The sequence below is a fragment of the Brassica rapa genome, chromosome A07 (assembly GCF_000309985.2).
Source record: "Brassica rapa cultivar Chiifu-401-42 chromosome A07, CAAS_Brap_v3.01, whole genome shotgun sequence".
Taxonomy (NCBI): Eukaryota; Viridiplantae; Streptophyta; class Magnoliopsida; order Brassicales; family Brassicaceae; genus Brassica; species Brassica rapa.
In genome coordinates this window covers 10,299,739-10,315,463 of record NC_024801.2, presented here as the reverse complement: position 1 = coordinate 10,315,463, position 15,725 = coordinate 10,299,739, and the positions used below count along the sequence as shown (strand labels likewise).

General features: G+C 30.6%; 1 protein-coding gene across 1 annotated transcript; it reads left to right on the top strand.

Moving 5' to 3' along the window:
• The first annotated feature begins 13,213 nt into the window (after positions 1-13,213).
• LOC103868387 (patellin-4) lies at positions 13,214-15,682 on the top strand. The gene is made up of 5 exons (XM_009146494.3): positions 13,214-13,425; positions 13,609-14,695; positions 14,776-14,900; positions 14,997-15,135; positions 15,234-15,682. The coding sequence occupies exons 2-5, from the start codon at positions 13,622-13,624 to the stop codon at positions 15,492-15,494; spliced, it is 1,599 nt and encodes a 532-aa protein (XP_009144742.1). The 5' UTR covers positions 13,214-13,425; positions 13,609-13,621; the 3' UTR covers positions 15,495-15,682.
• The last annotated feature ends 43 nt before the right edge of the window (positions 15,683-15,725 follow it).

Below are 15,725 nucleotides of genomic sequence, written 5' to 3'. Positions count from 1 at the left end.
ATTTACAACAGGTTCGAATGATAACACACAGAATAAATGTGGTGCAGTTTTAACAATAATAAAATATATACATGTATATACTTTTTATTAATATTAATTGCGGTGCGGTGATCTGATATAATTTTTATTAATATCATCACCATTCGAAACTTATATTGTGGACATTAATTTTAGAGATAATTTGAATGTAGAAAATAGGTAGAGAGTACTAACATTTTGATGTGTGATTTTGAGAGAGTCTAAGAATATAATGGGAACAGTGACCTTAAGTTAAGTCAAATCATCCATCCACTCTGATTGATAGAAAGAAAAATTCATCACAACTCTTTGTTTCCTAAATAAGTTGTTTTTGATTTGACGAGTGGGGGAGAAGAACAGTTTTAACGTTTATTGCTAGCTTTTACATGTTAATGGGTTTTTTCTTTCATGATGGGACGTAGAGATGTTTTTTTGTTATAATGTTTGTTCTTGTGGGGTGAATGGTTTTCTAGGTGATCTATATGAGTTCAGGCTTGGTGTTGAAGACAAACAGAAAGTTTGCTAAGGTGGGTTATAGTTTGGATATAAGTAAGAGAAAAATAACTACCAGCAAAACTAACAATACATCACCACATAGTTATACATCTGGATAAAAGTAATGTTTTAAACTATAAAAAAATATATATGTTTATATGGACCAACTTATTTTTTTAACAATTCTAAAAATTATTTTCGTGATGACACGTGACTATGAAAATATGTTGTAATACTCCAGGATTAATATATAAGGGATATAGGAGATGGTAAGTTAAAGGGTAAGAACTAACATAATAAATTTAATGGCAAGTCCTATCATTAAGTTTTTTAAAGTAGTTCATTTGTTCACTCAAATCAATAAAATGGAACATCATTTATGAAAACGATGGCTTACAAACAAGTAAGACTTGTTATTTCACACCTATCAGAAAATAAATCAAAAGAGCTATGACTAGAGATCATAGTATCGATCGACATGGAAGGAGGGGATAAGCTTGAAGTCTATCATATTATTTTGACTGAATAATAAATACGTCAACACACTAGCTTAAAGACCCGCGCAACTGCACGGAATGAATGTTATATATATAACTAATTTTTATCTATTATTGTTTATTTGTATTTATTTACGTATTATGTAAATAATTAAATTAGAGTAAATACATAAATCAAAATAATACATCTTGTTTATTTATGATATTTTTTTGGTAAATAAATCAAAATAATCATTTTATTTATTTTATATGGTATATAACTTTTGTTGGACAAAATTATATGGTATATAACTAAATTTCAATGAAATGAACATAGATATATAGTATATTTTAATATAAATATTTATTATTGAGATTTATACTCATATGATAAACAAAATTTTTTCTAAAGTGCCATTTTTTGAATGCAAATTTTAAAATTAAAATATTAATTAAGGTTTCAATACTTTTTCAATACAAATTTAAAAATTATCATATTTATGAGTTTTTCTATGTTATATACTTTAATTTTAAACTATATTAATATATAATATGAATGTCAAGTAAATGAGACTTCATATTCATACAATTTATGATCATTTATATCTTGTTATTACCAAGAAAAAGTTAAACTATTGATCACAAAATTTTAGTGTGAGATATTTAACGTTTTTAGTAATTTATAGTCGTTTTAAAAATTCAAAATATAACATAAAAGAAAAAAAATTAACTTTTTAATTATATGATTAATGTGGTTGTTTAATATCTTCTAATAATATAAAATTAAACAAAAAAGAACTAAGTTAAGAAAATAATTATCAAATATTTATTATTCATAATCATTGATTGTCATATATATGTTAACCATATTAGACAATTCCGTAGCTTTTATTTAAGGAAAGTACGAGAATATTCTTTTGTATACTATTTATCAATTTAATAGTTAGTTTAATAAAAAATATAATATAAGTTAAGATAGACCAACCTATTTTTCTAAGAATTCTGAATTTCATTCTCATGGTGACACGTGGCTACAAAACAATGTTGTAATGTTTCTCAATTCAGAATTACAACATTGTTTTGTAGCCACTTAAGGAAGAAGATAAAACGAAAATTCCGTTGTACTCCTCCTTAAAACTAAGCTGATAATTTACCCAAAATTACTTTGATGAAGAATCAACTCTTTACTAAAAGATTCAAAACAACACCTTAGCCACTATACCAACTCATAATACAGTGTAATAAGTTACAATATTATATATAATAGCTAATATAAAGTCTTAAAATATTCGACATGTCAGCATTTCGAAACAGACTGTAAGAATATTCTTTTAATGTTTTAAGAACCGACAGCTAGCATGTCCCATCTTTGCAACTGAACTGACAAAGATAACATCACTACAAATAACATTTAGGACTTCAAGATTTACCACAATCCAAAGGCGTAAAACCGAACATCAGACTCATTAACTAAAACTTCACATGTTTTAATAGGGATTTATGTTTTGCTGGTTATTCTATTCCAGTTTGGATTTCCATACCATTTATTGTTTGAGAACTAGAAATTTTTATGTCAAAAGGCTTTGAAATTAATCTCCAAGTAATATCCATAGAATTCTCGAATAATTGATTTGGCAATAGATTTTATCCGGCTGCACGCATAGCACCTAACACAATGCCCAACAAGGCTAAGATCGGGTATGCAAGACAAATTGTTTGGATCGGGGTCGACCCATTACTCATATATTTTTTCAGAAATGTTTGATATCGTATGTGGTTATATATAGGGAAATTGTACTGTATGGCAACCAAAACATTTATAATTTATTATATAACTAGAAAGTTTACTATGATATTCAATATATTTTCTATCTTATATTCTAAAATACACTTTAAAAAACCGATACCACTGTTTACTATTTTTTTCTCCTCTTCTTAGATTACGGATTTCTGCGACTATATTTATGTTTTCATACTTTGGTTTTCGTTTTTGAATCTTGCAAGACAGGTTGGAATTATCGCATCATCGTTCACCTGGGATGTTATGTAGATCTAATGGTGAAGAATAACGTAAGCAGACCGGTAAATTTGTTGCCATGTCAGAAAAAAGAGAGAAGATGGCTCGTAGACACTATAGTGGTGAAAGATAATTACTGTGGGTCAGTGAATGTTTGTATCACCATATCTGAAAAAGAGGAAGTGGTGAAGAAGATGAACTCGTCGACTATACTATATTCTGTGAAAGAAAGTTATAGAGTAGTATAGTATGTGTTATTTCATGCAACTATTTATGTATGGTCACTATACTGTTTCAGATATAGGCTTCAATTTTTTTAAATGGCACAATATATCATGTCTTCAAATTTGACAATTCTCTTTTCTTCTATTTTGTATGATTTCTTGTAATATGAAATTTATTTTGTTTGAATGTTGGACACAAATTAGGAGTCTAGTTTGTGGACGTTTTTTTTCATCAACAAAAACTTAATTCTTCTCATACTATTTTACATTTGATGTTCAACTAATGTAATGGAAAATTTCTATATTTTATATGCTATTTATAGAGGGTTCATACTATCTCTTATACATGAAAAACTAAATATTATATATTTTATATTATATATTTTCAGATTTTGATTTTATTTAATATTGTAGTATATATTATAATTTATATTCGAGTTTAGAGTTCAATGATTAGAATTTAATAATTAAAGGGGGTTCAGACATGATTTAGTATTTAGGAGTTGGGGTGGAGTTGAAGTCCTATACTACTTCGTCGATATGGAATAAAACACTCAAAAACTTCCAAACCATGCGCTTGCATTCTACGTTATTTGAGGCACAATCACTCTAGTCTCAGATATCACGAATTCATACCATTCTTTATCTGAGATGGCACCATCAAGTTTTAAGCATCCATATTTCTACCTAACGCATATATATGCGGTAAATAAGTGTCTGACGTGGATGATATTAACTGAGGTGATAGTAAATAGTGGTGTTTCATTCTTGTTCATATCTGCAACAAATGATGTCATTTATTCTCTTTCTCTTTCACCGGCTACTTAAGAAACTCTTTAATTTAGTATGGAAATATATTTGATTATATGAGTAAGGATATCACCGGTTGAAATGAGTACTAAATATTAGTAAGTTAATTATGTCAAAAATGTTAATATATTCTTAAATTTCATTCATGATACAAAAAGTTAACCCTTTTTAAATATATGTAGATGGGAGTGTCAAAACAAGCAACTAGTGTATGTCCTGATTCAGTTCAAATTTTAATTAAAAACACTTTTAAGTACAGATGTTATGAATCTAAATTATGTTTCCAGACATATTTTAAGTTGTGATTGGTAAATAATAGAGTGGTGAGAGTAAATAAACTAGAGTACTTGAGAGAAAAAGTTATGGAGTAAACAAATAATAATAGAAAAAAGTAAAGGTCACATCTCAGCGTTAATTGATTAAACAGTAACCAGAGTAAACATATTAAAAATTGTGCGGTAAATAAGTGTATGACGTGGATGATATTAACTGAAGTGATAGTAAATAGTGGTGTTTCATTCTTGTCTATATCTGCAACAAATGATGTCATTTATTCTCTTTCTCTTTCACCGGCTACTTAAGAAACTCTTTAATTTAGTATGAAAATATATTTGATTATATGAGTAAGGATATCACCGGTTGAAATGAGTACTAAATATTAGTAAGTTAATTATGTCAAAAATATTAATATATTCTTGAATTTCATTCATGATACAAAAAGTTAACCCTTTTTAAATATATGTAGATGGGAGTGTCAAAACAAGCAATTAGTGTATGTCCTCATTCAGTTCAAATTTTAATTAAAAACACATTTAAGTACAGATGTTATGAATCTAAATTATGTTTCCAGACATATTTTAAGTTGTGATTGGTAAATAATAGAGTGGTGGGAGTAAATAAATTAGAGTACTTGAGAGAAAAAAGTTATGGAGTAAACAAATAATAATACAAAAGAGTAAAGATCACATCTCAGCGTTAATTGATTAAACAGTAACCAGAGTAAACATATTAAAAATTGATTATATTTTTTTTCACCTGATTGGTTTCTAGAGTAGCTGAACTTAGAGTAAAATCTATATTGCTGATATATTATCACTATAGTTGACATATAGTCAAAGCCTTAGTGATTCGAGAACTAACTCACAAACAAAAGATTTCCTTAAATGTGTAAATATCTATTCTATTAAAAGGGAAGCAGTCTTTAAAAGTCTACTTATACAAGATTGTTTGGACTATTTCCTAAGAGTTAATAATTTCATGTTCCTACTTAAATTTCTCCTAATATAAGTGTTCCACTCCTATATTTATGGTAACTACTATATTACCTTCAATAAATCTCATCCCTTGATTATAAATTTCTCCATTTAGTTATTGATATCCCATATACGATTTACTAACCAACATTTTTTTGATGCAATAATATATAAACTCGTGGGTCTATAGACTAATCTATTATGTATGTGACCATATATATTATATAATGTTTATTTTAATTCATAAATTCATATATATATAAAACGAATGGTATGGTGCATATCACCATTAAATAATACATGCCATTTGAATTAAAATAGTCTGGTAAGTAATACATGTATTTTAATAAAAAAAGAGTTAATGAAGTATGATAAATAATTCTCACAAAATCATGTTTTACTATAGAACCGATCAAACTTAGTAGTATATTATATTATTTTCAGTTCATAAAAAAACGATATTAACATATAAGTACTGAACAAATTTGAAAAATGCATATGAAGTTAGTTAAAAATTATCCTCGTGGCCAACTTATTTAATTGAGTTTTTACTATAATTCAGATACAACCACTTAAACTATATTATGGAAAATTAAAAAATACAAATAGTTTAGAAAATATTGCTCCATATTCTCTCTTTTTTGTATAAAAAAATAAGTTGACTTGATTTTTACTTATGAAGCACAATTACTAAAATCCAAAATAATGATTAGTATTTTTTTTTGGGCAACAAATAATGTTTAGTATAAAATATGCTCAAATACAAGTCCACTTCTGTAATTCAATGTAAATAACAAAATAAATTTACAAATATAATTAGGTCCAAAATTAATATTTATATTATTTGAGTTTCAAGCTTGCAGGTTTCTGCGGGTTATTCAATCATATATTATATACTAAACACATTGAGATTGATATAAACTCTTCACTATGTTTGGAATACTTAAGTTAAACAAGATTTTTCTCTTTTGAAAAAGTATTAACCCCGTGCTTCAAAGCTTGATTCAAAAGTTTGAATTGAGTTTTGAAAAAATATCATCCAATTTATATGGGATTTTATCGGGTCAACCAATATTGGATAGCGGGTTAATGATAGTTTTTACGTTTTACCGACTTTTATCAGATTTTTATATATAAGGTTGTAACAAAATTCAGACCAGATTTATATGAATCACCTGATTTACTTCTGAGACTGTAGGTTTGGTTCGGGTATGAAAACACTGCTAAAACTATTAAAAATTCTACAATATATATACTATTAGATTAGCCCAAAATCGGCCAAGTAAATTTTTTGTCTCATCAACTCAACAAATATAACTTTTACAAAATACACACAAAATGCAACGATGACGTTGTAACATAATAATACACATATAAAATCTAAAATAAACGATTTGATAAATTATATAATTTTAAACTAAAATTCTTTTACTTTTTTGATATAATAACACTTTATAACTTAATAATATACTTCAAAACATCAAAGCCAAAATAATAATTCATATCAAACAATATTCTTAAAAAGCGCGGGTCAAAATCTAGTTATATTTATATGCTATAATTATAAATATATTAAATACTCTTAATCATTAGTATACCCAAATAGTTTAGTCTAGATGTACAGTTTAGACTAAAACAGAAGTCACAACCTTGATTCATGTGTGATTTTTTTAAAAATGGACGTAATGGATATATTCCTAAAAATTCATGTTACATTTAATCTCTAATCTTATCATTTAAATTTTGGGTCTACCAGAAATTTTTATTGGACTATCAATAATTGGATTTAAATAATAGATGATCCATTGGATTTACAGATAATATAAATTAAATAAATATAATTTAATTTTGTAATACTATATTTCCATATGTTAAATATTTAAATATTTGTCGATGTTAACTTTTAAAATTATAAAAAAAAATTAAATATCAAAAATTATATTATCTAACAATGATTAATATTTACTACCTTAAAAAAATGAAAACAAAATTTAATATATATAGTTTATTTTAAAAATTAAACAAAAACGAAATGTATAATTATTTACTCGATAATATAAATCTATGAAGCGAAAAGTTCAATATTTTTTAAAAAATCTAAATTTGTGAAATGTTACAACATATTTGAATATGACAATAAAATAATATTTTACTAATCTTTATATATATAGTTACGATTTTAATAATAAAATATCAGAAAATATATATATAGAAAAAGATACAATTACATGTGAAATTTTGAAACAATTTATTCAATGAAAAAAATACCTTTAAACTTATTATATTTTTAAAATTGATAGACACATATATATTATAATATATACCAATTTAGAATTGAAAACAAAATATTTATATAAAAATAAATGAAAACAAAAACCCGTGCGGTTGCGCGGATCGAGATCTAGTTATAATTAAAGTTCACATAAATTAATTTTGAAATACATTTTTGTTTTTTTTTTCATTTTGAGTCATTTTTTTTTCATTTTGATAATTTATCTATTTATATTAATTTATGATCTGATGTATTCATTTTATAATTAAAATGATCTAGGTTGAGGTGAAGTATCATATAATAAATAAGTTAAACTGATTTTTTTTGACAACCGTGGCTAAAATAAGAAAATTAACCTAGCAATTCAGATAAATAAACCGGAGATTCATACTCGACACATAAGATAGCAGAATATGAACTTCTAGCACCACTTGCAAATTTGTCCTCCATTGTATGTTGTGCACTTGGTATATGCATGATCTTAAAGTTAGGGAATAAAATCTTAATACATTGAAATTCCTCCATATGATTAGAAAAGGATGGCCATTATTCAGGTGTCGACACCATCTGCACAAATTGAAAACAGTCTATTGAAAAAAATACCTCAGAAAACTGAAGGATCTTCATGCACTTGATAGCTCAAATCAAAGCTTCACATTATGCATTTAAAATTGATAAGCTTCTCTAGATATTCATCGCTTCCATCATCTTATCGTCTGAGCCTATGGTTTTGCAGAACCATCCCTGGCCTGTAAACAGATTTTTTTCCCTCTAAGCGCCATCAACATAGCAAACTTTGGTATGATCCAATGGTTGCCACTCAAGTTTCGGTAAAATCCTATTTCGTTCTTTTTTATCCATAATTTGAGCCTCAGACCACAATTCCCTTTAACTTTCGCTATGCATAACAGCTCTTGTGGATTTTCATCTTTCTTCTGTGAATCTTGTCATTCCTATTTTTCCATATATACCATAACATAATTTTTCGGGAGTCTCCAAAATAAATAATCATGTTTGAAAATACCAAGTCCGATGGAAAAATTCCATGATGGGAAGGAATCTTAGGCAGGGTCCATGTCTCTAAAGCAACATGATTAATTGATTCTTCCTCCGCACCACATATACTACACAGTATGTCACAATCAATCCCACGAGACCGTAAATCCTTTGTGACTGCTGCCTGTTATAATTTACCGTATAAAGTGCCTCAGTTTTGGTGAGTTCCACTGGCAAATTTAGCTTATTTTGACTGAAGCATTTTTTTTCAAAAATACGGAATTCACAACTAGAAAGGGAAAGGTTTCCGCTCCCCGCCATCAACGGTAGTCAACGTATATAATTTTATTTTTATTTGTATATAACTAGGACTGTTTTATTCGGATTTCAGTCCAGTTTCGGTTCAGTGTTTTGGTATTTCGATTTATAAAGAATTGACTACCATATTAAAATCATATATATTTTGGTTTGGTTCGGTTTATATACTATTGATTTTTGGTTTATTTGGTTTTATACCAAAAACCATAACTATATTTATCTTTTATAATATTTTGTCAATTTTATTTTATATGATTACCATAAGATTTATTAAACAAAAAAGATATTTTTAGTACTCTAAATTTTTAAGATAATGTTTTATGTTTTATTTAACTATTAAAAATTATTATGATAGTTTTAGTAAAAGAAAAAGAAAAGGTTAATAATATCATAATATTATTAAATAAATTAAATTTTAGCACCAATGTTTGTCAATGAAAGCTTTTAACGTAAAACAAAATAATCAAATTAACATCCTAAATATTAAAATAATATCAGTGAAATAATATATTATATAATTTATACATAACTATATTACTATATTTTAATTAGTTGATTTATTCAGTTTAGAATATATATCGAACCATATCCATATACTATGGTTTTTTCTTAAAATAATATCCATTCGTTTTATATGGTATTATCAAATCAAAACCACTTTCTATTCGGTTCGGTTTTAGTTGTTTGGGTTTTTACCGGATTGAGATCTTGGTAAATTTATATTTATCTTCAAATTTGGTTTTTAGATTTCTTTTCTTTTCCGGCTTCACCCCCCCCCCCCCCCCTGTTTGTAACTCATTAAAATAATATCAATAAAATAATATATTATATAATTTATACATAACTATATTACTATATTTTAATTAGTTGATTTATTCAGTTTAGAATATATATCGAACCATATCCATATACTATGGTTTTTTCTTAAAATAATATCCATTCGTTTTATATGGTATTATCAAATCAAAACCACTTTCTATTCGGTTCGGTTTTAGTTGTTTGGGTTTTTACCGGATTGAGATCTTGGTAAATTTATATTTATCTTCAAATTTGGTTTTTAGATTTCTTTTCTTTTCCGGCTTCACCCCCCCCCCCCTGTTTGTAACCCATTAAAATAATATCAATAAAATAATATATTATATAATTTATACATAACTATATTACTATATTTTAATTAGTTGATTTATTCAGTTTAGAATATATATCGAACCATATCCATATACTATGGTTTTTTCTTAAAATAATATGCATTCGTTTTATATGGTATTATCAAATCAAAACCACTTTCTATTTGGTTCGGTTTTAGTTGTTTGGGTTTTACCGGATTGAGATCTTGGTAAATTTATATTTATCTTCAAATTTGGTTTTTAGATTTCTTTTCTTTTCCGGCTTCACCTCCCCCCCCCCCCCCCCTGTTTGTAACCCATTAAAATAATATCAGTAAAATAATATATTATATAATTTATACATAACTATATTACTATATTTTAATTAGTTGATTTATTTAGTTTATAATATATATCGAACCATATCCATATACTATAGTTTTTTCTTAAAATAATATCCATTCGTTTTAAATGATATTATCAAATCAAAAACACTTTCTATTCGGTTCGGTTTTAGTTGTTTGGGTTTTTACCGGATTGAAATCTTGGTAAATTTATATTTATCTTCAAATTTGGTTTTTAGATTTCTTTTCGTTTTCGGCTTCCCCCCGCGTGTTTGTAACCCACTAAACAAACCCCTTAAATTCAAATGGTCCAGGCCCAAAACCAAAGTCGCCTTTCCTGAAGAGCTAGTTGTTCGACTTTGTCTCTTAACCTACCAAAAACATTTGGGCCTAAATACCTGAATTACATATAATGGGCCTTTTTTGACAAGAAGCTCGTTTATCTAAAAAGAGAGCGAAATCAAAATCTTTTTTGTTTCGTCTTCTTCCTCCCCAAGAGACAACTACAAGTCTTAAACCCTAAAGAAGCACTATGAAGGATCGAATCTGATAGTTTGGAGATGAGTTTTCTGCTTCGTCTTCCTCAAACCCACCTGCGGAAAATGTCAGTGCTCATGGGCTCGAACCAGTTCCTCGGCTTTTGTCTTCTTCGTTCTTGTGGTAGTCAAAGGCAGCAGCTATCTATCTTCCGTTTATAAAAGATTTCGTCCGGTTTTAGCCTCGACACCCGTGTCCAAAACTTCAGGTATGTGTTGAATGCTTGAGTTCTCTATTCCGATAGATAGTTGCATGCAGTTGATTTAATTGCTGCTCTATAGTGGTCCCATTTGAGGGATTCTCAACGTTTTAAGAAGAAGAAGAAGAAGAAGCTGTTCAATCTTAGATTAGTGAATTTGAGGCTTAATTTGGCTGAACATTGAATTGATTGCTCAGAACGACAATACAGTGGCTTGATATGTCCCAAGGTTACTAACTTGTTGTATGTTTCAGATTTGTGTCTGGAAAGTTCGAAACAAGGTTGCAGGACAAATTGGTGATGCGTACTTGTGTTACGACAGGTACATGAAGTCTTCAACTTCTCCCTTTTTTTGCTAATAATCCAAGTTAATGTACTGCAAAAGATCCCCAAGAACTTAGGACGGTATTGTTATGATCTGTTTTGTCATTAGAAACTTGCTGAAGTTGTTCTGAAGTAGTCAAGAGTTTAGATTAAAGAGGTCCACTCATAGATATTGATAACTCAGAGGAACTTGGTTCAGTAATGAAAGGTTAACTGGTTTATTCTCAGACTCTCTCCTATAACACCTGAGAAGCCTGTGAGGAGATCAAACAGACGGCCATGAGCTAGTTTGGTGAGTTGACGGACAGCTTAACACATTGGGACGTAGACGTATCGATAACATTTGTCTGCTAATTTTTTTATTCCTTTTGGTGAGGCAAAAGATCTTTTGTGAGATTCTTACTTACCTTTTGTAACAATTAACAGACTGTCTATGTGTGTGTAATGTGGGGATGGTTTCCTTGTTCTGTCTGGTGGGTCTGATGCCAAAAAAAAAACGTGACTATAGATTTGGTTTTTGTACAGCTTGATCTGGTGATCTTTTGTGCTCTGTCTCTTTGTGTAGTTTGTTCTGTTTCTCTCTGTCTCTTGTCTGTCTCCTTTTGCTGCGGCTGATTTCGCGGGATGAATTAGCTGTAACAATTGACTTCTAACAACTTCTGTGTTCACAATTATGCAACTCTTTTTGCCAATTTGCTTCAATCATTTCTACTAATTAGTTGCGGCGGTGCACTATAAATGTCATCTTATAATCATTGGAAGGTCATTAATATTAGATGAGATCCGAATATATATTTTCCGGGTCAAAGATATACTTGACCAAACTTATTGTCATCTTCTAATTATTAATATCTGTCTTTAATGTAAATATTCTTTCACCAAAAAATGTATATATATTCAAATATTAATCTCTGTCCAATAAATAACAAGAATCTTCTAATTATTAATCTCTGTCTTTAATGTAAATATTCTCTGACCAAAAATGTAAATATTCAAATATTAATCTCTGTCTAATACAACAAGAACCAATTACTTTCTTTGCCACACTTCATAATTCTTACTTGACTTTGATTTTGCTAAACACCATGTTGGTAATTCTTTACTAAAGATCGATTATTTCATAAATGTACACTTTAATTTTCTTAGCAACAATTAAAAAGTATAGATTAAATCCAATGACCTAGCTGGTAATTCGAGAAACAATTTGATTTTCATACACATAGATAGTAGTTAGAAAAAAACAATTTGATTTACATATATACATATTTAATAATGAACTCTTTTATTTGCATTGTTGGCACATTGGGTGTCAACAGCCTAAAGAGAATATCTACTTACCAATAGATAAGACGTATTTTCAAGCCTGATTAGTTTATCATATACTTTTGTAAATAGATCACTATTGTAAGGATTCAGTTTTAAAAATATTAGAGGTGGGAAAACAAAAGAACCGTTACAACTCACAATGAAGAGATTCTTGGATACCATTTATGCATATGGTACTTTCTAATTATATGCTTTGATTTAGAAAATTGGCCTAACTCCAAACCGTAAAACTAGTACTAGTATTAAACAGAAAAAAAGAAGCGACTTCGGTTGAATATCCGTCCGTTGCGCCGAACATACTCTGTCGATTAGTCCACGTGTCGTCTCTTCGTTGGGTGAAAAGGTCAGCAGAGACGACCGTTGGAACATGCGAAGCGAGCGTAGGACCCCACCGGATATCTCTGTGTAAACTTTTGTTTCAAGTTGCCAGGCTGGCAAATTTGGATCATTGGATGGATGCGAGAGATTGAAGGTTCGATCCAACGGCTACGATTCGTCTTGTATTCCTTTTGTACAGGTGGACCCAATCATGTGACCGTTGGTAAGAGTCGGTGGGGCCCAGCCCAATACTAGGGTTCTTTCTTCTCTTCATAAAAGCTCAATCCTCTCCTCCTCTCTCTTCTCAACTCAAAACCCTACCTAGAACCAGAGGAAGAAGACCAAGTCGAGTTTAGAGATTCTGAAGATTCGTCTCAACTTCTTATTTAAAGGTAAGTGGTAATCCTCTTTGCGTCTCTTATATTCTTGATTTGATTTGCTCATATAGTGATTGTTCGATTCCTTGATTAGGGTTTACTAAGAATCACGCTTTGATTTGAGATCTCAACTAGTGAATTAGTTTCCTATTTTAGTACAAGAATTAGGAGTTAAGATTGTTTGAATGTTGGTTACAGGCGAAAGATAGATATGACTGCAGAAGTTAAGGTTGAGGAGAAGCAGGTGGAGTCTGAGGTAGTTATTGCCTCTGCTGTTGCTCCTGTGGAGGAGACAACAGTGAAAGCTGTTGTGGAGGAAGAAGTTGATGGGAGCGAGGCTAAGGTTGTGGAGAAGAGTTCTTCTTTTAAAGAGGAGAGTGATTTCTTCTCTGATTTGAAGGATTCTGAGAAGAAGGCTTTGAGTGATCTGAAGACAAAGCTTGAAGAAGCAATTGTTGAGAACACGCTCTTTAAGAAGAAGAAAGAGACTCCTGTGAAGGTGGTTGAGAAGAAGAAGGCTGAAGAGGACAAGGCTGTTGTTACAGAAGAAGCCAAAGCTGAGGAAAGCCCCAAAGAAGAAGCAAAGACTGATGCTGTTGTGACCGAGGAAGCCAAAGCTGAGACAATTGAGGATGTTGTTCAAAAGGAAAGCCCCAAAGAAGAAGAAGTAAAGACTGAGGCTGATGTTGTCGACACCAAAGAGGCTGAGATTGCAGAAGAAGAGAAGAAAACCGAGGAGGCTGTTGTTACCAAAGAAGCCACTGTGGAGCAAGAGGAAGAAGAGGAGATTGTGGATAACGATATCGAGCTATGGGGAGTGCCACTGCTTCCAAGCAAAGGAGCTGAAGGCACCGATGTAATCCTCTTGAAGTTCCTGAGAGCGAGAGACTTCAAAGTCAATGATGCCTTTGAGATGCTCAAGAAAACTCTCAAATGGAGAAAGGAACAGAAGATTGATTCGGTCCTTGGGGAAGACTTTGGCGAGGATCTTGCCTCTGCAGCTTATATGAACGGTCTGGACCGTGAATCACGCCCGGTTTGTTACAATGTCTACCAGACGACATTTGGATCAGAGCAAAGCAGAGAGAATCTGTTGAGATGGAGGTTTCAGCTGATGGAGAAGGGAATCCAGAAGCTCGATCTGAAACCAGGTGGTGTTACTTCTCTTCTCCAGATCCATGACCTCAAAAACTGCCCTGGACTTTCCAAGACAGAGCTATGGGTTGCAATCAAGAACGCCATAGTAGCTTTGCAGGACAACTACCCGGAGCTTGTTTCCAAAAACGTGAGTTCATTCATCATCATCATTCACTGTCTCATTGATTCAGTTTCCTGACTTCTGTAATTGTTTTGTGTGTTCTACAGGTATTCATCAACGTTCCCTTATGGTTCTACGCCGTCAGCACTTTCCTGTCTCCATTCTTAACACAACGAACCAAGAGCAAGTTTGTTGTGACTCGTCCAGCTAATGCCACAGATACTCTTCTCAAGTAAGCACCCAATACTAATAACCACCCCTCCTAATATTCTTTGAATGTCTCTAATCTTTATCATAACATCATATGCTGCATTGTGGCTTGATGAAGGTACATTCCAGCAGAGGAGATCCCTGTTCAGTACGGTGGATTCAAAAGAGATGATGATAATGAATTCTCCAACGAAGCTGTTTCTGAAGTTGTTGTGAAGCCTGGATCATCTGAAACCATCGAGATCCCAGCTACTGAGGTAAGAATTCCACAAACCAAACCTCTTTCTTTTGTCAGGAGTTGTAAGAGATCGGTCTACTAATGCTTTTGGGGTTCTTTTTTTTTTTTGTTTCATAGACTGAAGGAACATTGGTTTGGGACGTTGCTGTTTTGGGATGGGAAGTGAATTACAAGGAAGAGTTTGTGCCAGCAGATGAAGGAGCTTACACCATAATTGTCCAAAAGGTGAAGAAGATCGGTTCTAATGAAGGTCCGGTCAGGAACAGTTTCAAGAACAGTGAGTCTGGTAAGATTGTTCTCACCGTTGACAATGTCTCTAGCAAGAAGAAGAAGAGAGTTCTGTACAGGTACAGGACCAAGACGGAATCCTCTTGCTGAACTTGAGGATTTCAGCAAAATCATCTAAGCAGTCTCTGGATATAATATTCTTTTGCTACAGTTGAAAAGTTTGGTGTTATTATTATTATTTTTGAGTGATACTTAACGTGAGAAAGAGATACACTACTGCCATTGTTTCATTGAAATTCAATCTTTTTTTGCTTGTGTTATGGATTTTTTTCTATCTCTGTGCGTGTTCCTATTTGATTTACTTATTTTTTGATTAAAATT